Genomic DNA, 26,228 nt, shown 5'->3' with positions numbered 1-26,228 from the left:
CCGCTCTCACTGCACTTTTGGACATGGACGGATTAGACAACTGCCTAAAATAAAATGTCCATCTCACTCCGAGGTGCCCACTGAGGCGGTGTATCTTCCTGATTTCATCCAATACTTCAATAGAGGCAACACATAATAATGGTACTGGCTCGGCTTTCTTCTTCATGGTGTCATACCATCTCTGTGGCACCTGAGTGAGCCTATAAGTAAGGTTGCAATCTGAAGTGATCAGTACTGAGACCACAGACAGGTTGTACTCTGTTACCAGCTTTTTTATGGTCTCCAACCTCCATCTGACCAGCATCTCGCTGGCTGCCTTAGTGCGCACCCTGGTCTTGCCTGTCAGTGTGTCCAATATCCAGTGGTACATACATAGTGAATCCATGTGTATGCATAATTTCTTGACTTTTCACTGGAGTGCCAGGTTGATACCTTTTATCACCGCATCGAGCACTGCCAGGTTGATATGAGCAGCAGCATTCACCAGTCGCAACTAGCAGGCATCTTCAATCACAGCCCCATTCTTCTCTAATAGCACACCAATTGCTAGAGAGCTTGCATCCACACACACGTTCAATTTGTCTCCCTGTACACACCAGTCTCCTTTGGCGGGATCATCCTGTTTAACCCTTGCGATCGTCTCCTTCACCATGCAAACCAACAGATCGTTGGCTGTTTCATCATCCCAGCCTTTGATGACTGCACTTGCCCCCCTTTTTATGATGCCTGCTGCCACACGAGTCAATCCACACACTGGTAGGTGCCCCACAAGTTTTACACACAGGGAGAATACTGCTCGCCTTGTGAAGACATCGGTCACTTCAGGAACTGCAGTTCTGTGCCTCCATTTCAAAGTCCCTCGCTCCTGTCAAATGTTCAGGCCCAAGACATGGGTACCATTCTTCAAATGTTCTGAGTCCTTGCAAGTCAAACCAAACTCAGCGAGTTTGAAACTTACACGTGATGATGACACAATGTCTTTGTTTACATATATGCCATCAAGGTACGCTGATGTCCCATCTTTTATTGTTTCTTCCTGTGACAACACAGCGTTAACGATGGTCTTCATTATTTGACATGCCACATTCAGCCCGAAGCCTAGTCTGGTAAGGTAGTACCTCCTGCAAGCAAACACCACCATCTGAAATGGCCACATTGTTTCACTGATTCAGACCTGCAGGTATGCTTTCCCTAGATCCAGCAGGGACACATTGGAACCCTGCTAGTGCCATTCTCGTAAATTGCTGGCACAAACGTCAGCATCTGTTGTGAACGCATCAACATGCGCGTTTATTTCACGGCAGTCCATCACTGGCCTCATCTTTGCTTTGTTGTGCTGAGCAACCGCCATCAGCGGAATCAGGCCTCTGGGAGGTCCAAGTTTCTCATAGGGGTAGGGAATTAACTCGTCATCCTTTATCCAATCACGAAGTTCCTCTTCATATGCAGTCCTCATGGTACTCTGTTACCTCATTTTGCAGTTTGGCTGATTCCTGGTTTTCCGACCACTTCCACATGGCTGTCCAAGCCTTCTGCTGCTGGTTAAATTCGACAATAAAGTCTAGCTGGTCAATCTTCAAAGCAGCGCACACTGGAACCTTCTCCTGAAACTGTACCGCCCTCATCTGCTTTATGTGAGCACCACCTAGGGCTCTGATGGCATCATAGCCTAGAAGCAGATCAAAGCTCAGCAGTTTCTCAAGTACTACCAGCACTTCGACGTTATCCGAATTTCCAGTTCCTGTGCGAATGTTCACAGCGCCCACCCCGCAACATGTCCGTGTCACTCCACTGAGGGTGGTTACTCTAAGTCTTCTTCTTCCAAGTGCTGTAGAGGTCTGCACTCACTATGATGCAAGAGTACCCCAGGTCAGGGATTGCTGAGCACAATGTCTCATTGATATAGACCTGAATGGTCAGAAGCATCTCGTCTAATTTCTTTCGGGGAAGAGGTCGATACTGGCACTTTGTCCCCGACCCTGTTTCCCGCACAATCCCGAGCCATATGACCAGTCTCGTTACATTAGTAGCAGTGAACAGCTGTCAGTCGCTGCTGGCAATTCCTCGAAATGTGGCCCTAGTCATTGCACCTATAACACACAACTTCACCATGCAGGCTGGGCCCCTGAGATGGTCTATCATCACTTTGTGTGGGCTGTGCAGCAGTGACTACCGGTTCTCTCATCTTATAGGTATTCATCATCACTGCCCTGGCCCAGTCTACCAGGTTATTAAGGGACAATGGAGCTATGCTTGAGCTAGTCTGCAGGAGTTGCTTTGCTCCAGTTGGGAACCCAGTCAAAAATTTGCATGCCAAGGCCCGCTCAGGCAGCCTACCAAACAACGTCGTTATCTTCGTCAGCTCAGCCAAATAAACGTTGACAGTTTTGCTGGGATGTAAGGTTCTTGCCTCAAATTGCTCTCAAGCAGTAATGGGGTTGATAGCAAACGTCTTGTATAATGCTGCCTTGATCCTTTCATAATTCTGTTTTTCCTTAGGATTAAGTCGTTGATATACAGCGAAAGCCCCGCCGGACAGACGTAGAGGAACAATGTGTTCAATGCTCTTCACACTAGACAACAGGCAATGCAGTTCCACCTTCTCTACCCAGTTAAGTACCGGGGTGAAGCCATCGAATTCTGGTATTAATGTAGGGTTGAACTTGTCCCTTATTATGCTGAAATAGCTTGCAGTTAAATGGGCTGGCAAACAGCAAAACAAAATAAAATAAATACAATAAGCAAAAGTTCAGCTAAAATTCGGCACTGTCAACTTTTTCTCTCAACTTCTAGCATGTGTTCTCTTCACCACTCTTGCCAACAGACATTTTATTAGAAAACTGACTTCATTCCATTTGCATACATGTGCAGTAGACGATCAGATCTCATGAGATTCAACGAGACTACACCTTATAAATCCATAGCTGCCATCTTTAATTTCTCTCTCTTTCTCAGATCCTATTTGAAGGTAAGTTGTATAACCACACAATGCACATACACGCGGGCGCTTTCTTCTTTGATTATTATATTTAACTCTACAGTCTGCTGTCAGCTGAAGGCAGGGAGAGTAACAGGGAGAGCATTCTCGGTTTTACATTTTATACACTCGGTCACATGATTGAGAGCTGGCTTGTGACTGGACAAGCCAAAGAGAAAACGGATTTCAAATCTTGAGCTGCGAGAATTAGCTTCTGCCTATGATTGTAGCAAGTTTCGGCTGCTACAGATACCCCCTTTGTTGGATTGGTTTTTGGAAGAAAACCAAAAATGCTTATCAAAATAAAAGAAAAATTCTTTTATGTGTCAGTTGTAATTTAGAAAATTCAAATCAGTGAGTATTTTGTAATATGTCCATCCATGAGAGCTGCTTGTAAAATCCGTTTTTTTGTGTCAACACGAAGCTTGATGCTTTTTATTTATTTATTTTTTTACATGGAGGTCACCACTTATCAAGGCCCGGAGGCCACTCAGGGATAAGCGTTATTGTGTGTACAGTAATCAATGAGATAGAATTGTAGTAATCATTAGTATTGGAGATTTGATAGAGAGTCTTACTTAAGGGAGCGGTTTGTCAGGAATTTGTTTATGTTGGACTTGAAGACATCCAAGTTGTAGTCAGGTGGGAAACAGGCAAACGGAAGAGAGTTCAACAGTCGTGCACTTCTGACAAAGAAACTCTGCTTATGGAATCTACGTTTAGATTTAGGCACAGATAAAGTGGGGAAAATTATTGACAGTAGTTTCAGCCAGACGGGTGTTTATTGTGAAAGATTGGCAAGGGGGATGAGAGATTGGAGCTCAGACGAGCACTTGCCATGGAAATAACCATAAAACAAAGACAGGCTCGCAACGTCTCTTCTGTAGGAAAGAGGCTGCAGGGAAGAGAAAAGGGCATCCCAGCTACGAAGTCTATTTTGTATTCTGTCAAGGCAGAATAGGCTGTTTTTAGTAGTTCCTGCCTAGATGTGGCAGCAGTACTCCATCCTTGGACGTACTTGGCTTTTATACAGATAGAGAATTGCATCAGTAGTGAGATATCTTCTGGAGTATAGAAGGATCCCACCATTTTCCCAGCATCCTTGGCAACAGACCAGATATACGTGTTCCATTTCAGATCAGGGGGAAAGGTCAAACCCAGAAGCTTGTCAAAACATGGATCCTCCCCAAGACGAGAGCTATCCATTTCAATTTATGCAAGATGGGGATCAGAATGTTGATGATGTAAAGATAGAAGTTTGGTTTTGGATGCATTAAAGGTAACCAGCCACCTCTTCCCCCACTGTACTATGCGCTCAAGATCAGAAGAGAGAGAATTAGAGAGAACCTTGTCATTTACGGCCTTTGATGTGTTGCCATAGATGGTCTTGTCATCAGCATAGATGTCAACGAATGATTTAAGTATGTGTTTTGGGAGATCATTGATGTAGATCAGGAAGAGAGTTGGGCCCAGGATTGATCCCTGAGGGACTCCAGTATTAATACTGTGGGCCTCTGATTTCTGCCCATCAACCACTACTCTTATGAGCCTATCGGAGAGAAATGATTTAATGATTGAGAAAACATTACCAGTTATACCGTAGCTGGAAATCTTGTGAAGTAGGCCGTTATGCCATACCTTATAGAAGGCCTTCGATATGTCAAGAGCAATTGCCCTAGAAATGAAGCCTTTGTCAAGAGATTCACTAATCCTATGAGATATAACTGTTAGCACATCTGCTGTAGATCTTGTGGAGTGGAAAAGGTGATTTCACATGAATGGATAGTCTTGTGGTATCCAATTTTATTATATATATATTACAATGTTTGACATGACAATCAAGTAACATTGTTTTTGCTTAAAATTACATAATTTTATAAAATAGATTTGCCACCTCTCTCTTGTTTGTCTCTCTCTCTCTCTCTCTCTCTCTCTCTCAATAAGTAAAAAATTCTCTATATGCTTTAAAAACGGATTTTTGTTGTTTTTTCTCTTTTGTAAAATATTAATGTAAATTAATATTATAAATAATAGGTACGTGCAAAACGAATAGGCGATGCTGAGCTCAAAATATATTAACATTCAAACCCTTCCCTTTACTTAAAAATTCACAAAAAATCAAGAAATTAACCAATTTTAATGAAATTTTCAGTATTTATTAAATAATGGCCAGGGAATATAATGAACCCATTATTTTTATTTGAATCTTAGTAAATATGTATTATTTCTTTTAAACAAAACACCTTTACTAAAGTTATAGTTTTCAGTAGTAAAAAAAAAAAATGAATGCATTTATTTTTGCTTTTTATGAAAATAAAGTATCATAAATCATAGTAAAAGAAATAATTGTGAAGATTATAGGGCACTCAACAGCCGGATAACTATCTTATACCTCACTAGTATGATATTTCTAATTTACTCAATCGAAAACCAATTTTATCCAAAATCGCCTTTGTGCATGCGTACAATCAAATACTAAATACCTTGAAGCCATCCATAAAACTACTATCACTACTCCGTTAGGATTTTTTGAATTCATTAGAATGCCTTTTGGATTGAGAAATGCCGCCCAAGCTTTTCAACAGTTAATGGACACAGTTACACATGGATTGCCTTTCATGTATGAGTACATCGATAACTTATTAGTGGCAAGCTCGTCCACAGAGTAACATAATCAACATTATTTCACTATTAGAACTTTTACAGACGATTCTTACCTCACTGTGCCGAATTAGCATAGTCTGTAACCGATCTTCTTCAGAATAGAAAAAAAAAGAATGAAGAGATTACATTAAGAATTGCACTCTTTCTCAATTTTAACAAATAACTTAGCGAACGCTACATATGCACATCAATGCCATTTAACGTATTCATGATATGAAGCTTCAGATATCTAAGGACAACAAAGACAATGATAAATGAAATAACTTCTGAAGATCTCCCAGTTTAAACTTTCCACAAGTTCTCTTGCCTTTCTCAAACGATTTTATTTAGTGTGACACTTCAGCTGAGCACAAACGTCCATAATATACCTCTCAAACACAGGCGATTCATTTCTTTAAACATTGCATCATTGATCTCACCAAGCAAATGCGCAATCAGAAAGTTGATGACGTCACTTTTCTTTTAGACTGCCATCAACCAAGATATAGCCTTCAAACAGGATCAACTAAACCATGCCTAATGATACCTAGTGCTTCAACTTCACCAGTTCCGGCAGATATATAAAGTGCCAACTCAGAATTTGCAACCTACACCCAGTGAAATACAGTATTTAAATTCTTTTTCCTTAGATCGACTATGTTATGCTTCCTTGCGTAGAAATACAGTGAACAGGCTGGAACATTTGAGAAGACCTATTTATAAATATCTGTCCACAAAAAATTAAAGCAGTTCTTCCTCTTGATTTCTCAAGAACAGAACATGTTCAGAATAAATCTGTCATTAAAATCCCGTCCTAAATTTACACGCAATGCACATGAATATTAATTCCCATCATGGAAAGTTACCACATCAAATGAAAATTTAAATCTTATTTTAAACAATTTTAAATCTTATTTTAAACAATTTTATTTCAAACTACTTTTCTCATGATATGCACACGCACGCATCTGCTTACATGATTTATGGATTGTTTCTCTAAGAAAATAGCCACATTAATTTTGAGCCACATGTGACACTCTGATCATAAAAATTTTCATTTCAAACTTTGTTTCACAAAAATCTACAATTCATTAATCCTTCTGTATTATAATTCGACACAGGAAAACACTTATGTTGGAACTATTTAAACTAATATTCCTAACATGTGAATAAATGTTGTTTATTTCATGCTAATACAGTGGTTTCTGTGTTCTTTTTCGAGTTTCATTATTTTCCAGAGTTTATTTTTATTTATGATGTGGATTGGTGAAACCCTTCTATTGATTGGTGCTCCCATTACATTTACCTGTAATGGTCCCGTAGACACTTTCAACTCCAATAGATTGTGACACATGCAACTAATGTCCTAAAAATTGATAAATCTTGATTATAAATTGGTTATCTGACTAAAGCACATTCTTACAAGTGGATGACTCTACCATGAGTCATTTTTCCATAAAATTGAAAAAAAATTAATTTCATCATAGCATTGTTTATTTACTATTCTCACTCAAAAAAATTAATTGCAAAAATATTTCCTCTTTTGTTAGATTAAATTTTTTGCATAATTTTATATGTAAGATTCTAATATTTTCCTTGAATGAATATGCAACTTTCACTATAACATAATTTTTATATAATTTTGAAAAAAAAAACAATTTTTTAAATCAAAAGCAGGAATACAGAAAAATGATGAAAATAAATGAAAAAATGAAAAAAATTATACAAATGTTCACGATATAAATGTACGGATGCACAGCTATAAAAAAGAAAACCAGCACTCCCTACCTCCCTCCAAATAACTGACAACTTTTTGACTTTGACATTTTTGGCTTCTGCAGAACCCATTCTTAGACAATTTCGTTTGTTTTTGTTTGTGCAAAGCCAGAATCTCTTGCTTTTGGGGCTAATTAAGCTATTTTTGTACAAAAAAAGGTGTTTTTTCATTTAATTCAATATCTTAGGACTTTACTAATTATCTTGGAAATAGATGAAGAAAACTAATATTCATCGTTCACAGGATTTTTACAATGAATTTATTTAACTTCAAAATTTAGCTGAACTTGTCAGTTTTTGAATGTTATCCTGAAAACATTTTATTATAACATTTTTTTTTCATGTATAAAAATATTTTTCCTTTATGAAATTAACTTTAGACTTTATCCCTCAAATACAATCAAAAAGTAGTCAGAAGCAAAAAAATATGATGAACCGGCTTTCAAAACTATGTTCCTCTATCTTTTTTCCGTCAAAGTGGAAAACATAACTCCCAGTATACTACCCTTAAGTTTTATAAGTTTGTGTATTTATTCACTGACTGTTAATTTGACTATATACGCATATATTTTATAAATAATTTTAAAACGAGAAACAAATGAACAGATAAATGAGGAAAAAATAGATTTTATCACGAAATATATGAATAAAGTCGCCACCAGAAAAGAAAAAAAAAACATCAGTAAAGACCTAAGATAGATAACAGCTGTGAGAATATCATATTACTTCAGTTCAAAATAAAAACTTAGACCAATAAACAATCGTCAAGTTAAAATAATACAAATACCTCCTCACTGAGACAGCTTTACCACAGGTTATCGTAATTCCCCCATTCTTTTACCCCCACCCTTACTCCCTTTCTTTACCACACCTCCCTCCAAAACCTCTACTGCCTACATTCACAAAGTATACACCCCGCTTTTTTACAGTGCATAAACCACACTGAATATATTTTATAAAAAAAATGAATGCAATCTTAACTCTCGTTTTAATATCGCCCCTTTTTTGGTCTGATGATGTGGTCTACTTGAACTGGGATTCCACTGAAACATGTATGCACATATGTAACCAATGTTTGTATAATAAACAGACTGTTTTCCATTGAACACTCTTTAATAACCACGTGGGTTTCATTAGATTTACATCTTGGAAACCAATCTATACAGCCATTATACAAATATATATACACATACACACAGACGTTCTTAAATGCAATATATATATATATATATATTCACAACTATAATACATATATATATTATTATATATGGCATGCTTAATTCACTCATGCACGTCCTGATAATCTTTTGTCCTGTCATGCAAGTAATAATTTAGCTTTGCCAAGTACTTGTAGGAACAAACTACAATTACTCTCATGATCATCTATTAATATAGTCTAGTAATTTTTAAACTTTAAAGTAGAAAGCAACCTCGTACTCTGTTCCTGGCTGCTGCTTCTTCCGACAAGATTTTTTGCCACAATACTGAACACCTGCATCGTAACTTTTGCTTCCAATTCTCAATTTCTGGGTAGAAGAATCCGTAAATATTTAAATACTATAAGATCACTAGTTATTCTCTGCAGCAAGTATATCTTAGCAGAACATTACAACTTAATGTCTGGTGACACACCTGCACTTGTTAAATCATTCTTAATGTACTGATATTTTGTTTATTTTTTCCCCCAATCAGCTCTATTAAAACTATAGTCATTAGGGACAGTACCACCAATAATGAGTGCAGTTCTTTCATGCTTCTCCCATATTACAACGTCTGGTTTAATGGCCTTGTCTTTTCTGTATCTGTCCGCCTGTATGTCTTTGTCAAAGAACACTTAATTTATCCGTTTGATTTTATTTGTGACGGTTCATGTTCTTAAATGTTTGACGATCTGTCAAGTTCCATTTCTTCACAGATTTTCCAATGGGATATTTAAATTTTCTTTTTTGTTTTATTTTACTTCAGTCGAAGTTCTCAGAAATCAAGAGGGCCCACTACCTAACTAACACTTAAATTCTATATAAGATACATAGATATTCGAATGTTTTATTAAAGTTCTTTATCTCTCAAACATTGAGTTAGTAAAGAAATTAAGAACATAAGTTTCCTCTCCCCAATTAACTAATTTTTCATATGTTGTACTCTATCTTTCGTTTTGGTCTCTTGGTCTTACTGGATTTCTGGATAAGAATTTATCTAGTTTGGAAGAGTATCCAGCTCTGTGCTACTACTTGAGGCAACATCACTTGGATACTAAGCACCATTTCTCGTAAAAGCTAATGTAAGTTAGCCATAGTGAAATCTTATTTGGATAGCAAATACTATGTGATTAAGAATATTTGGTCAGGGTTTACTTCTAAGGAAAAATATCCTCATGCCAGGTTGTTCTGGCAAACTCCTGTACAGAGACCTTAGACACTCGAGGATAGTGTCTAGTAGGCATTGTATTCTCATGTGAAGCTTTAATTTAGGTTTCTTTCTACACTGTGTATTTGCATAACTTTATTAACGAACCTCTCCAGTATGTGCCATCATGTGTACTTTTGCATTAGATTGGCTTGCAAAAGCTTTGCCACATATATCGCAAGAATAAGGTTTTTCTCCAGTGTGAGTTCGCATATGTTCCTTGACATTCGATCTGTTTGAAAATCTTGAACCACACACTTCACAAGAAAAGGGTTTCTCTCTAGTGTGTGTTCTCATATGTGATTTTAATTCTGCATTTGTTGCAAACGTTTTATCACACACATTACATGAATAAGGTTTCTCTTTAGTGTGTCTTCGCAGGTGTATCATTGCATTAGTTTTCTGTGCAAATGTTTTGCCACATACTTCACACGAATAAGGTTTTTCCCCAGTGTGTGTTCGCAGGTGCTGTTTAGCTGCAGAGTAAGTTGTAGTTCTCATACCACACACTTCACAAGAAAATGGTTTAATCCCAGTATGAATTCGCATGTGGATTTTTAATATACCATTTGTTGAAAACGATTTGCCACACTCTTCACAAGAATAAGGTTTCTCTCCAGTGTGTGTTCGTGTATGTATTTTGAAATAAGATAGACGTGGAAATACCTTACCACATACTTCACAAGAATAAGGTTTATTACCCGTGTGTGTTACTGTATGGCTTTCCAAACTTTGCTTTATTGAAAATGCTGAATGACAAATTGTACATGAAAAAGGTTTCTCTCCTGTATGAGTTCTCATATGTACTTTAACCTGAGAATTGTTTGCAAATCCCTTACCACATACTTCACAGTACACTTTGTCTTCTGTGTTATGTGTTAGCATGTGTGTTTTTAAACTAGAACTGGTTGGGTATGCTATTCCACACGTTTCACAAGGAAAAGGTTTTTCTCCAGTGTGTGTTCTCATGTGGACCTTTACACTAGATTTATATGCGAATGATTTGCCGCATATTTCACAAGTAAACCGTTTCTCTCCGGTATGTGTTCGCATGTGGACATTTACATCAAAATTGTTAGCAAATGATTTTCCACACACTTCACAAGAATAAGGTTTTTCTCCAGTGTGTGTTCGCATGTGTGCTTTAGCATTTGCATTGTTTAAACATGTTTTACCACAAATTTCACAAGAATAACGGTGATTTATTGCTTTAGAAGTGCTTGAAGATGCTTCTTCACATGCTTGAAAAACTTTACTTATTCGTCCAGTTGGAGTTGACATTTTATGATAAAATATGTTTTGGCGTGCAAGTTTTTAGATTTGAAATACTTGAAAACATTTGCTACAAACTTGTCAACAACTTTCGTTTATATATTTTGTAAAAATATGTGGAATCACTTAGTAAAGACGAACTTTTCTTATTTTATTGGTTTAGATAAACACTGTAGATTTGAAAACACTGTGGATTTTAAGTTTCAAACAAATAAGTTTCTTTCCAAATTTTTGATAATTGGTTTCAAATGCTTTACAATACACTTCACAAAATAATAATGTTCTCCAATACGTGTTGATTTAGAATTGTTTGAAGATGTTTTTATGTGAGAAATCCTTGAAAATGTTTGCTAATCATTTTTGAAAAACTATCGTTTTATGTAGTTATACAAAATTTAGATTTACAGAATCAATTAATAATAGGATTTTCTTGGTTTAAATAACAATATTGTGAAAACAACTTTTACATACATTAGCTTTCTCATGCACCACTTTAAACATTATTGCACAAAATGTTATAATACATAATCTATTTAAAAATCGCTTTGTAATGTGTTTCCAACTATTTGCTACACGTTTCTCAACAACTAAGTCCCTCCTTGGTTCAAAGAAAGGATTTTGCAAAACTATTGAGTAACTTAGAAAACTCGAACTTATATTTGTATAAATTTTGTGGAAATATTGATAAAGACTAAAACTTTAGAACGCCACAAAAATTAGATTCCTTTTCTGTAACCTTTTACGTGAGAATTGATTGAAAATTCTTCACAGAAGTATATAGTTATTTTCCAGTGTGTGTTGATTTAGAATTACTTTCTCAAAAAATGTTCATATTTCTCCAGTAACTATTGACAATTTTTGACCAAATGTGTTTTCTATTCAAGTGTTTTTATATGAGAAATACCTTGCTTCACACTTTCCAGCAATTAAGTTTCTCTGCTATTTTATGCAAATATTTATCAAAACCTGTGATTTATTCAATGTTTATGACTAAATATCTTGCAAAGATTTGGAGTCATTTAGTAAACAAATTTTCTTGGTAACATGTTTGTTTAAGTAACATTGAAATACTTTCAAATGATATACTAATATCCATTTACACTTACAAAATGAATATGAAAACTTAACAGGAATATTGTTATTTTAAACGAAAACATATTTTAAAAATGTTCTATTTTTAGTGAGTATTCATCCGCATATATTATATATCAGTGTTTGGAATCTGCCAATAGATTCTTTAATGGCAAAAAGTATGCACGTGTTGGTGTAAAAATAATCTTGTGGGAACAAACGCACTTCAATGATTTTATATTTCTATTCACTGAAAAGTATTAGCTTAAGTTTACATGAATCACATTTGTTTTCAATGTCTCAAAATTTTCCTTTTAAATATAAAGATAACATATTTTAAAACAAGTTGTTTTTTCACAAATTCATCAACATATTTTTTCCAGTTTCTGTTTCATTTCTAAAAATTGATCCTCGTTCTTTTATTTGAAAGAAGTGATCAACTTAGTTGAGAAGAATAAAATTTCCTGTAAATTTTATGAGTTCATCTCTTCTTCACTGTAAATGTTATCTGTGAACGAAAGAGAAATGCATATAAATTTTAAACAAAACATAATTGATATGCATTAAAATCAAGTCTAATATTTAAACATTCTTATACTACTTTGTGCTTATAAAATGGATTAATATTCAAAAGTATTAATATGTCACTCTAATACCTGCAATGTCATCACTAAAACTTCAATACAAATATTCCAGTCTACATAGTCTTTGTTACATTTTCTTGCTAGCGAGATAATTAGCTGTTATTAGTGAATGATGAAAAAGAATGTTCTTGTGAGAACAACAGCCAAGATGAAAACAGTAACCCAAATAATGCAAATAATACAAATTATCAATCTTCATCTAAAAAATTAAGAAACATTGTATCATACTTGTGCAGATCCAAATTCGAATAAAAATGGATTTCTAACGACTATGGTTAGTTACATTCGTTTTAACCATCACCAATAAGAGCTATTGTGAAAATACACTTGTAGAAAATACACATGTAAAAACACCTGAAGAAAATGGGGATTATAACAGCAAGAACGTTGTCATAGCAACAACTAAGAAATCATCAATCAAAAATTCAGAAACATTACATTTAAATTCGTTTTAATATAATATTTGTAGTTGCAATAATTTATTAAATTTGTTCAAATTAAATGTTTCAAAATATTTTTTGTCAAAATCCTTTATTAAATTTAAATGTTTTTAAATAAATATTTTTGTTGAAATACTTTATCAAATTTAAATGTTTTTAAATATTCTTGTTACATATTTTATTAAATTTAAATGTTTCAAAATATTTTCGTCAAAATACTTTATTAAATTTAAATGTTTTTAAATATTTTTTAGATATTTTATTAAATTTAAATGTTTAAAAATATTTTTTTACAATCGCTAATGAAGTTTAAATGATTTAAAATACTTTTGTTAAAATAGTTTCTTAAATTTTTGTTACCATAATTCATAAAATTTAAATGTTTTAAAATATTTTTGTTACTATGTTTTTATTTAAGTATATTTAAAAATGTTTTTGTTAAAATACTTTTTACATTTAAATTTGTGTGAAACTCATTTTTTAGTTGCTATACATTATTAATTAAAAATTTAATAGTATTTTTAGTCACAATACTTTAGTAAATTTTATTACAATATTTTCTTTTAAATCTCTTTTTAAATCATTGTATTTAAATATCTTTGTTATACTTTATTTAATTGAATCAAAATTTTTAAAAAATAATTTTTACTATACTTGATGAAATTTTAATTTATTTTAGTAGTTATGTAACTACATAACTGTTGAAATAAATTACTTATTAAATTGGAATCTGTTTAAAACTAAGAAATCATCAATTCAAAAATGTTAGTTAATATAGTTTTAAAAATTTAAATGTTTAAAAATTTTAATTACAATATTTCATATAATAAAAATATGTTAAAAAAACTTTTTACTTACTATACTGAATTAAATTTAAACATAAACATATTGGACCTGCCTCGTGTTGGCTAGCAATGTCGTTAACCCATACCCACGCATGCCTGACAATGAGAACAACAAATTTTCCATTGCACCCCGTAGGGATTCAGGGTGCATAATATCAGATAAATCTTTGCCATATAATCACAACCAGTATAGGAATTAGAGTGCAGCTGAACACCACTACCAGTGAACCTCAACAAATAATCTATATCTCTGCACACCCATTCATTCCAGCAACAATAGCTGGTATAGCAAACGCTTATCCAATCCTAAACAAACACTAAGAGGATATTACTTTTCGCATGGTTACTTACAGGATGACATGTTATTCCCATGAGAAAAAAGTTGGATTCTTACAACTCAATACTGACTTCTCCAATGTATTTAGAGAGGATTTACCCTCTAGTCATTTAGATGTCACTATAAACACATCCAAACTTTATTCTCGAGCGTACAAATGCAAACAAAATGTAAACTCATAAATAGCAGAAGGAAAAATGAGCAGACACAAAGGGCAAATAACTGTCTCACACTCATAGTTATCCACCCTTGGACAGGCTGTAAAGTTATTCCTCCATGCCTAAAGGAAGTTGTTTTTACAATTTGTTTGTTGATTATATTACATTTTCATAAGAGTCATTATAATTTTATATCCTTTCCATATCTTAATGTTTTTATATCTTCGTTGTACTTATACCCTATTTACCCAACAAGCAGCAAAACACAAAACAAAATCTCACTCCCACACTGTAGATATCTCTGGATGCCAGAAAGCCTTCTACTATAATAGATTCTTGCCTCAAACTGCTAAACTTTAAATTTCTCTTCTGGTTTCCTGCTTCCCTGACTTTATTGACATACAGAAGTTTAAATATTATATAAACACGCATCTGGCTGCTCAACTTCCAACATAATGTCGCTGTAGATATGATCGCAAATAGAAGAAGTGGATGGCTCTTATTGACTGCCGTTGAGGGCTTTATCACCAAAGTTCTCACTGCTGTCCTGCTGGTGTCGAAAAAGAGGATGAATAATGACTATCTTCCTGATGCCATCAAGAGACTCTGCAGAGAAACAGTCACTTTTCAGTGTGACCAAGGCAAAGAAGAAGATGATGGCTTTCAGTGACTGCCATCAAGGCCTTTGTCACTGATGTCCAGCTGCTGTCCTGCTGAGGTAGAAAAAGAAGCTGGAACACAACATGCGAGGGTTTTTAGTGAACATCTCGCTACTCAACTCCCTACAAAGTGTCCCTGTAGATATGGTCCTAAATAATAAGCCATTATGTCCAAGTGACACTTGGGATGAATAAGAGTACAAAAAATAGTTTCGTTTTTATTTTTTTAAATTTAAAGTGATCAAAACTGATTTTTTTTTTACATGGTGGTCACCACTTATCAAGGCCCGGAAGCCACTCAGGGATAAGGGTTATTGCAAGTACAGTACGTTAGTGTGGAGATTTAATGACGTGTTTACTTAAGAGGGCGGTTCATTAGGAATTTGTTAACATTGGACTTGAAGACATCCAAGTTGTAGTCAGGTGGGAAGTAGGCAGACGGAACAGAGTTCCACAGGCGTGCATTTCTAAGAAAGAAGCTTTGTTCATGGAATCCACGTTTTGATTTAGGCACAGATAAAGAGTGGGGGAAATTTTTCACAGTGGATTCAGCTAGACGGGTGTTTTTCGTGAAAGATTGGCAAGGGGGGACCAGAGATTGGAGTTCAGACGAGCACCTGCCATAGAAATAACGATAGAACAAGGATAGGCTCGCAACGTCTCTTCTGTGGGAGAGAGGTTGCAGGGTAGAGAAAAGGGCATCCCCACTAAGCCACAAAGTCTATTTTGTACTCTATCAAGGTAGGATAGGCTGTTTTTAGCAGCTCCTGCCCAGATATGGACGTACTTGGCTTTTATATAGATAGAGAATTGCATCAGTAGTGAGATATCTTCTGGAGCAGTAGAAGGATCCCATCATCTTTCCAGCGACCTTGGCAACAAACTTGATGTACGTGTTCCATTTCAGATCAGGAGTAAAGGACAAACTCAGAAGCTTGTCAAAACACGGGGCTTCTCCTAGACGAGAGCCATCCATTTCAATTGATGCCAGATGGAGATCAGAGCGTTGATGATGTAAAGATAGGAGTTTGGTTTTAGATGCATTAAAGGTAACCAGCCACGTCTTCCCCCACTGAACCATGCGCTCGAGATCAGAGGAGAGAGAATTAGAGAGAACTTTGTCATTTACAGCCTTTGATGTGTTGACGTAGATGGTTGTGTCATCAGCATAGATGTCAACAAATGATTTAAGTATGTGTTTAGGGAGGTCATTGATGTAGATCAGGAAGAGAGTTGGTCCCAGGATTGACCCTTGAGGGACTCCAGCATTAATACTGCAGGCCTCTGATTTTTGTCCATCGACCACTACTCTTATGAGCCTATCGGAGAGAAATGATTTAATGATTGAGAAAACATTTCCAGTTATACCGTACCCAGATATCGCAAGTTTGAATTAATGTGAACTTATCTGACCTTGTTTTTATTCAAGATAGTCACACGCAACAGGCTCTTTTTGTTTCCTCCAAAAATTTTATTTCCTTCAGTTTTTCTATGGATGGACCAATTTCCTCGCAGACTCACGACCGTAAACGTGTAGTCGACACATTTGCGGCCAATACGACCCACCTGCAATCCACTGCCCTAACCCTTGCACATGCTTCATAGACTCTGCCACAATACAGTCTATGACTGCAACACTCGCACTCAAACTCACAATGTTGTTCTTGTGACCATCCCAGTTATGTTTTGAACACTTTTTGCCTGATATCCTTTAACATCGAAACTTCTTTTCATCTTGACTGTTCTGTATACAGTATACACGCACACACATATATATGCATGTTTTTTCTCCAATTTTCTTTCCTATCTCTAGCTAAATAGGAAAGGAAGGAGTACTGTGGGAATTGAACTTCCCAGGCTAACTCGATTATTGCTCTTTAACTCTAGTAACCAGAGAGTGACACAGTCATGTCACTTCATTTACTGTATATTTCTATCTCTTTTTGCTGAACTCTCAAGAAGTCAAGATGTGAGGATAACGTGCTCTGGTTGGTCAGACCACCCTGTCCTCCACTCTGCCTCTGAGCATCAGGTATGCCATATTTTAATTTTTGGCCATATTTTAATTTTTGGCCATATTTTAATTTTTGGCCATGCGTGATTTATGTGTGAACATAATTTCACATTATGCACCTCTCTGCTTTCTATTTAAAGTGGCTGAATAGAGAATAGGGGATCGATTTTTGGCATTGGCATTCAGGCAGTGGGAGAGGTTGGATGCACATTAGTACTTCCAGACTTTGGAGGTTTTTCTCTTTTTCAAGTCACAGTATAAGGAAATTCGCCATATTAATTTAAAACAATATAATCACATATTTTATAATTATTAATAATTCAATTGGAACTTATTCATTTAATTAATCAAATAATAAAACTTATAAAAACAAAATATTTTATGAATTGTTTTGTTTACAAATACATATAGAAAAGTTTAAAAAATATAGTTTTTTTTACAGTTTCAAAATTTTGAAACAAAAAATTTAGTAAATAAATATCAAAATAAGGGTACTAGTGCACTTATTGATCTGTGCTGAAAAAAAATAACATTATTCAGAAAGCCATTCTTAACATGGGAGGGAAGGATGTTTTGTACCTATTCTGTACGTTAACCTAACAATTCAATAAAAACAGATATCATAAACTTAATTAAACTTGAAAATACTATTTTTAAAATAGTGCAGATCAATAAGTGCACTAACACCAAAATTAAACTTAAACTGCGTAATAATGACGAATCCAGTATATTATATTGCCAAAGAAATGGCGTTTAGTTGTTTGACACAAGAGAAATTACTTTTTTTTTTTTTTTTTTTTACAAAGGCATAACCACATTATCAAGGCCAAGAGGCCACTCAAGGATAAGGGTTAAAGAGTGTACAGTAGAAATTGGTCAATATAGTAATCATTAGTAATGAAAATTTGGTAAATTTAATAACTTATATGGAACGGCTCATCAAGAACTTATTTACTTTAGACTTGAACACAACCATATTGTAGTCAGCCGGAAAGCAGGAAAACGGTAGACAATTCCACAGGCGTGCAGTTCTAAGAAAAAAGCTTTGTTCATGGAATCTACGTTTAGGTTTAGGCACAGATAAAGAGTGGGGGAAATTATTGATAGTGTTTACAGCTAGACGAGTGTTTCTTGTGAAAGTTTGGCGAGGGGGGACCATAGATTGAAGCTCAGTTGAACACTTTCCATGAAAATAACGATACATCAGAGACAAACTCGCAACATCTCTTCTGTGAGATAGAGGTTGCAAGGAGGAGAAAAGGACATCTTCTACGAGGCTACGAAGTCTATTTTGAACCCTATCAAGGCAGGACAAGTCCTTTCTAGCAGCTCCTGCCCAGATGTGGCAACAGTATTCCATCCTTGGACGTACCTGGCTCTTACATAGGTAGAGAATAGCATCAGCAGTGAGATATCTACTGGATCGATAGAAAGATCCCACCATTTTTCCAGCGGCCTTGGCAACAGATTTGATATACGTGTTCCATTTAAGATCAGGAGTAATGGTCAAGCCCAGAAGCTTGTCAAAACTTGAGGCCTCCTGAAGACGAGAGCCATTCATTTCAATTGATGACAAATGTGGATTAGAATGTTGATGATGTAAAGAGAGAAGCTTGGTTTTAGATGCATTAAAAGTAACCAGCCACTCCTTTTCCCATTGTACTACGTGCTCAAGATCAGAGGAGAGAGAATTGGAGAGAACTTGGTCGTTTACTGTCTTAGATGTGGTACCATAAATGGTAGTGTCGTCAGCATAAATGTCTACAAATGATGTAAGGATATGATTTGGAAGATCATTAATGTAGATCAGGAAAAGAGTTGGGCCCAGGATGGATCCCTGAGGGACACCGGCATTAATACTGTGAGCTTCTGATTTTTGCCCCTCAACTACTACTCTTATGAACCTATCAGAAAGAAATGATTTAATAATTGAGAAGACTTTTCCAGCTATACCATAGCTAGCGATCTTATGAAGTAAACCTTTATGCCATACCCTATCAAAGGCTTTAGATATGTCAAGAGCAATTGCCCTAGAAAGATTGCCACCGTCGAGAGATTTGCTAATCCTATGCGATATAACTGTAAGGACATCTGCTGTAGATCTAGCAGAACGGAAACCATATTGAGTGTCACTAAGAAGGTTATTTTTGTTGAGATGTTTGATTACTTCTGTATTTAACACAGATTCTAGCAACTTACTCATGACGCACAGGAGACTTATTGGCCTGTACTGAGAGGGGGATGAGCGATCACCTGAATTCTTAAATACAGGGCATACTGATGAGATTTTCCAGGGAGATGGGAAACTATTCTCCTTAAGACAACGTTTAAACAGTTTTGTAAGTATGGGCGCTAATTCAGGTTGAAGTTTTTTGAGTACTATAATTGGAATACCATCAGGGCCAGTTGCTTTACTCGAATCAAGGTTTTTGATTAGCTTCGCAACATCACGTACAGATATACGTATATCACATAGCGTGTTTTCTGATACAGGAGGAAATATTGGGGGTTGGTGGTCTTGGTCGCAAAGGGTAGAATTAGCTGCAAAGTTCTTGACAAAGAGTTTGGCTTTGTCTGATGCTGACGAGATTACCTCAGGTCCATTGATAATAGTTGGGATGGAGCACACGCTTCTGTTCAGGATTCTGTTTGCTATTTGCCAAAACTGGTGGGAACCAAGCTGCTGCTCAGCTACTTTGGATTTAACAGATTGAGCATACAACACTCTTGCGTTCCTTATTACTTTCTTACAATGGTTGCTGGCAGTCCTGAAAACGGCTTTAGTTTCTTGTAGGAAGCTGTTGTAATTGCCTGGACTAGTACCTCTCATGGCACTCAGTTTTACCTTATTGATGCTCCAGGGTTCTTCAATTGTTTACTTCAAAAACAAAAAAAAGTTCTGTTTATATATGGCTTAAAAAAATTCATATTTTTTAACTTTTTATGTCTATTTGTAAACAGAATGTATTTATGAACAGAAAAATTCATAAAATATTTTGTTTCTATAAGTATCATTCTTTAATTAAATAAATTAATTATAATTAATTTATTAATAATCATTTATTAAATAGCTGATTATATGGTTTTAAATTTAAAGAAAGTCCTGTATATTGTTTAAAATAAATAAAAAGTTGTATATATTGCTTATATTCTGCTAATTTAAAACATGTTTACATATTAACATACCAATAATTATGTGTGTCAAAGATTTTTTTGGAATTTTTGACATCCTTAACACAAAACTGCAAACAAAACATACAAAACTCGTAATTTCTCTTTTTAAAGTGGGTTGTTTAATTTCTTTATGGAATATACTTCCAAAATAAACTATTGAAGTTTTTTGAAAAATAACAGAAATATTATTTTTAAAAAAACAGTGTTTACAAAGTGCGTGTGCATGTTCACGCAGCCATTTTTTTATGTAATGAAATGAATTGAATTTTATGAGTTAAATATTTTTCACTTAAAAAATCTATCAACATTTTTATATTGGTTTAATTTTTAAGATATTTTCAGGTTCAATGTGAAATTTTATGCACTTTCCAATAAACCGAATATAATATTCTAGACAAGCGTTTTTTTAAAATTCACCCCCCCATTTTGAAATGTCTATTAAAATGAAAATAATTAATTTTCTCACCTCAAATTTATATATCACAAATTGAAGATAAAAGATCAATAAATAAAATAAGCCAATTCAAAAAAAAAAAAAAAAATAGTTATTTGAAAATTTACCTGTAAAATCTAAAGTTTAAAACCTTTTTTTTAAAAAACCACGTTGAACTTTTGTTTTTTTAGTGAAACCTTATAATCTTATATTGTCCAGAAAATTTTGTACACTTACTACAATTTTTTCTATCTCATTCAATGTTTTTTTTATCTCATTCAATGTTTTTTTTAGATATTCACTCCATAAAGAAGAAATAAAATATATTAAATCAAAAACTCATGTATTTCTTTGAGAGAAGAAAAAAGAAATTGGAAATTCGTTGAGTGTTTTGTTTGTTTTAAAGACAAAAACTGCCAAGTAAAATGTGATCATTTTTCAGGTATGGTGATCCATATTTACATGCACAAGGCTGACGGCTCATGCGTATGTGTTGTTTTTACATTTTATAGCCCTTTTCTCCATCTGTATTTCAAAACGGGAAGAAAGGCAAGAAACACCGGCTTGCTAACACTGGTTAATGCTTATGTAATGGTGGTCTTTTCAAATGGTTGCTTAAAAACATTCTTTTAATTTAAACAATACATGGAATATAAAATATAAATATGGACAAATTCTCATAAATGAAGAATGGAAGCATCCATTGATTAGTATTTTATATAGGTAAGTGATTTTTTTTGAATTTATATATATTTATTATATTTAAATCAAGTTAAAATACGTTGAATTTCTTGAAATCTTTTTGAAAAATATTGTATATTTTTCAATAAAACCTGTTATTATTTTAAAGTTTGGTCTTTGTTCCTTTTATTATTAGGGGTTAAATTACATTAATTCATCGTTAGAAGCTTCGAAAGATAGCAAGTTTAATTAATCACTCCTTTTTTAATGGCGACTTCTGACACTCCTAACCAATGATTAGGGAAATTTGGTTCATTTTATGTGATATAGGGTTAGAGAGTATTTTGCCAATCTTGTCTCGAGGAATACGCCGGATTGTCTTGAATAATTAATTTTATTTTAAAATGGTATTTGTGCACTTTTGTCAGCGTGCTGAAATAATAGCATTATTATTTTGAAAGCTATTCTTAACATAGGGAGGAGAGGGTGCTTTGTAGCTATTTTGCGATTCCACTTAACAATTTAATAATAAATTTTTTTTTTTTTTTAAGATATCGCAAAGCCTGAATTTAACTAGAAAAAAATATTGGCAGATTTGCCGTTTAGTTGTACAAATAGCCCCCAAACCTGTTATCAAAAAAAAGGGACACGTTGGGTCATCACCGGTAATTATCCAGAAGTTTGTTTGCATATAATTTATTTTAGATTAACCACATTGTTTAACAAATAAAAGGATTACATTTTATAATTTAAAATTTTTATTGTATAATTAAAAATATAAAACATTAAACAATACAAATAATACGTTGTTTAACAAATAATAAAAATGAAATAATGAACTATGAAGTTCTAAAATGATTAAATGTGTTTTATTATGTAATAACATTTTTTTTATTTTATAATTTAAAATTTAAAACATTGAACAATACACATAAGATTTTGATTTGATTTCACATTTTATGTTGTTCTCGGATGCAAATGATGATGCTTCTCCACAATAATTCAATATTTAACTTCATCTTTCATTATTTCTTTTCGAGAACAAAACCAACATTTTATTTATATTGTTTAATGTTTTTATTTTTAAATTATAAAATAAAACACTTTTAATTATTTTAAAACTTCATCTTACATTATTTCTATTTTTTTATTTGTTAAACAACGTGGTTAATTTTAATTAAATTTTAATCACAGGATTACATTTTCAATAATCACGCAAATATAAACACACTTATATACAACAATGTCGACGCAACCGCAAACGTGTCTCTCTCATTTTTTTTTTTTTTTATGAAAGGATTCGAGGCTATTTGTACAACTAAACGGCAAATCTGCCAAAATATTTTAAAATAGCGCGGTGGAAAAAGTGCACAATCACCAAGAAAATATTTATGTGAAATATTGCGATAAATTTTAGATAATTTTTTTGTATACAAATAATATTGTAAAAATCATAAGATAACTTACTTTTACTCAGTCTTCTTCTTTCCAATGATGCATTTGATTTAAAGAAAGAAACTAATTTTCGATATTTAGATAAAAAAAAAAATACTTTTTTTGGTTAACCAGTTTCTTTCAAACAAATCCCGCCGTATCGATCATACTGCACAAACTTCCTTTTTTTTTTTTTTTTGTACTTCCGTTGGTGGTCGGTCTTCTATTTCGTTATATTTTTATATTGCACTTCTGGTCCACCATATACTTGAATAGAAGGAAGAAATTATATCGCGATATGTAAAATCAAACAATAAGTTTCTGGTTAACCTGTTTCTTTCAAACAAGTTAAATGTCGATCAAATTGAAAACAATTTCTCTCCGAAATAAAAAAATATATTTTTTCGTACAAAATTATCTCCCTTGAATTTTTTACAATTCTGTAAAAGCAAAAAATATAAATAAATGAAAATAAAAAAACAAATAAATACCGTAACAACATTTACATACATTTTAATCGTTTTCATATCTATAATATAAAGTTGTGTGTGTGTGTCTGGTCACGAATAGGCTCCTATATGGTTGACTATTTTAAAAACTGATTGCATATAATGATAGAAGATGTATCGAGACACAGGAATGGGTATGTTTGATCTGGCAGAACGGTGGTTCATTAAAATTGGGGTGTCTGCGTTGGCGCCTGGTCCATACTTTATGGAAATAAAAAATTTAAACATAAAAAAATGTTTAAAGGTGTTTTTGATTTCGATGTACATAATAATACTTTAATAAGTATGTTTTAACTTAAATAGGGATGGTCTAATAAAATTGTGGGGTCTGCATTCGCGCCTGGCCTCCATAGAATGGAAATAGGCACAAACTTTAATAAAGACTTTTTATATCTATCTGTGTAAGTATACTTTGATAATTATGTTTCAGTTTGAAGAAATATGGTATAATTGGATAGTGTCCCACTAGTCTCCCGCAAACCGAGAAGAATTCTCATTTTGTCAGGTTGGTTCCGATTTCGGGTATTACATTCCCTCGTCTAAAGACAAGGCTTCCTTTGCCATCTCGGCATAGTTTCAACTCCAACGCCACTCCTCCATCCAGAGATGCTGTCGGTTTTGCAGTCAACCCATACCTCGCAACATGGCCTCTCACTTTCTCTGCTGTCACCTCTGCTTCCTCCACAAGAATGTCGTCAATGTATGAACTAGTGGCCTTGTCCACTGTACAGTCTTTACTCAGCACCATCTTCATACGGCAGTCATAATTTTGGGGGCCGAGCTCAGCCCAAAGCCTAACCTCGTCAGGCAATACATCTTCCCCTTATACCGGACCAATTGATGTTGCCAGAGTTTTTCATCTACATGGATCTGGAGATAAGCCGACTTCAGGTTGACGATCTTAGTGACCCTCTCCATCCTCCTCCTCCATTTCCTCATAACCTCTTCACATACGTCAATCCCCTTTCCAGTGTGGCAGGCTACGTATCTGTTTCATTCTCTGAAATCCAGTACCGGTCTAACTTTGTTCTTGGTGGGTTGAACAACCACCAGTAATGATAGCACTTCTTTTTCTTCCCCTGTCCACAGTTTCAGAATTCCCTCTTCTATCCACCACTCCACTTCTTCCTCAAATCCTTTTCTTATTTCTCCTCACAGTGTTTTTTTCATAGCAGCTTACTTTGTTTCATAGTTCCGGAAGCCTAGAGATCCATTTCCATTCCATCGTCCACCTCTTACCATCGAACCTCGCCATAAAATCCTGGTCCTCGATGCAGCAAGCCTCTGGTTTTTGCATGCTGATGTTTCTATCACCTTCCACTCCTGCCATTCCTACTGCACTAAGGCATCCAAAAGTTACTTGGCCCCCTCTCAACGTAGTTTTCCCCAATTGGTTGATCGCACTTACACCTAAAACCACATCAACATCACCAACCAGACGAGCCAACACCAGGGTTCGCAGTCCGATAGGCACACCTTGCACCAGTACTTCCGCTATTGTCTCTCCTAGGCATTTCACCTCCCTGCCATCCACGGTCTTAATACTCCTTGCTCCGCTCCATGATTGAGCAACATTCTTTGCTACCAACGTCATGGTGCTGCCTGTGTCAACAAGGGCCATGGCTCTCTTCCCATTGACTACTACCGATAACTGAGGCAACGTTTCGTTGTGCACCATTTCCACATAGAAGGGGGAACCACTGGCGTAATGGGTCCCCTTCACTCGTTTCCCTGGTGCCGTTAAGTGATGCAATAGCAGCTAATGTGCCCCACTTGTCCACATTGGTAGCAGGTGATCCCCCGGTCTTGGCTCTTTGCAGTCCTTGAGCAGGCGAGGACCCTAGCACCGGAAACACTTGATGGCAAGTCTCCCTTCCTGTTGCCTCGCTGCTTGTATCTCGTCATTCAAGTGGGGCCTCATACATTTATTTCCACTCATAGCTACAGCCACAATTGGGCCCTTGACATTCTTGACTAGGACTATTGTGTGGACCAAGAGATCGTTCACTTCCATCGTATTGATCTCAGTGATTCTCTGCATGTTCGCAGAGATTTCTTCTGGGAAGCCGTTCAATAGGTATAGCTTTTCCGTTATCTCCAGGCTCCTCCCCATGTAACCAGCCAATCCTGCCATTCTCCTAATCTCTGCAGCAAAGACGTCAACAGACTCGTCAGTCCACCTCAAACTTGCAAACTTGCCGAGTGCTTCATATGGACTCTCAGCAAAAGCCAATTTCAGTCTTTGCTCCACTGCAGCAAGGTCTCCCTTATCTTCATTGCGCATCTGCTGGTAAATAGTGAGGGCTTCCCCCTCTAAGTATAGCGGTAGCAGGGTGACCACGTCTTGCAATCTTGCCACCATTTTTAATTTTTCCAGCCATTTAATTAGGTCACCCTCCCCAGTGAAGGGTCTCAACATCTGAGTGTTCAGTCTCCAGTCAGCCATGTTAACCTGCTTGACACGCCGAAATAGCTTCTACTGAACTACTAATTTACCGTAAATAAAAAACACAATGCACCTTCTCAATACACTGGGGAGCTCTGGAATCGAGCTCCTTCGCTTCCATCAAAAAGTATTGCCCTCCTTCCAGACCTACAAGCCTTACATGGGCACCCCATACTTTAGGCGCTTAGGGTTTTTCCTATTAAACCAAAAGATTCCAATTTCATTCAAACCGTGTCTGCAGATATCATGTACTGATTAACGTAGATGTCGTCAATGTAAGCTGAAGCAGCTTTTGCGGTGGTCTCATCC

General features: G+C 35.2%; 1 protein-coding gene across 1 annotated transcript; it reads right to left on the bottom strand.

The window, feature by feature from the left end:
* Nucleotides 1-6,526: 6,526 nt before the first annotated feature.
* On the bottom strand, nt 6,527-23,456 carry LOC145276679 (uncharacterized). Its single transcript, XM_080127860.1, has 2 exons — nt 22,998-23,456; nt 6,527-12,653 (listed from the first exon to the last, which is right to left on the bottom strand). Exon 2 carries the CDS (start codon nt 11,081-11,083, stop codon nt 9,902-9,904), a length of 1,182 nt encoding a protein of 393 aa, XP_079983986.1. The 5' UTR covers nt 11,084-12,653; nt 22,998-23,456; the 3' UTR covers nt 6,527-9,901.
* Between the last annotated feature and the right edge of the window lie 2,772 nt (nt 23,457-26,228).

This window comes from Euprymna scolopes, chromosome 5 (assembly GCF_053919585.1).
Source record: "Euprymna scolopes isolate OS-2025 chromosome 5, ASM5391958v1, whole genome shotgun sequence".
NCBI classification, from domain to species: domain Eukaryota; kingdom Metazoa; phylum Mollusca; class Cephalopoda; order Sepiida; family Sepiolidae; genus Euprymna; species Euprymna scolopes.
This window is presented reverse-complemented; position numbering and strand designations above follow the sequence as displayed.

Coding starts and splice junctions, on each gene's coding strand:
- LOC145276679 (XM_080127860.1), bottom strand. CDS start 11,083: ATGTCAACTCCAACTGGACGAATAAGTAAAGTTTTTCAAGCATGTGAA.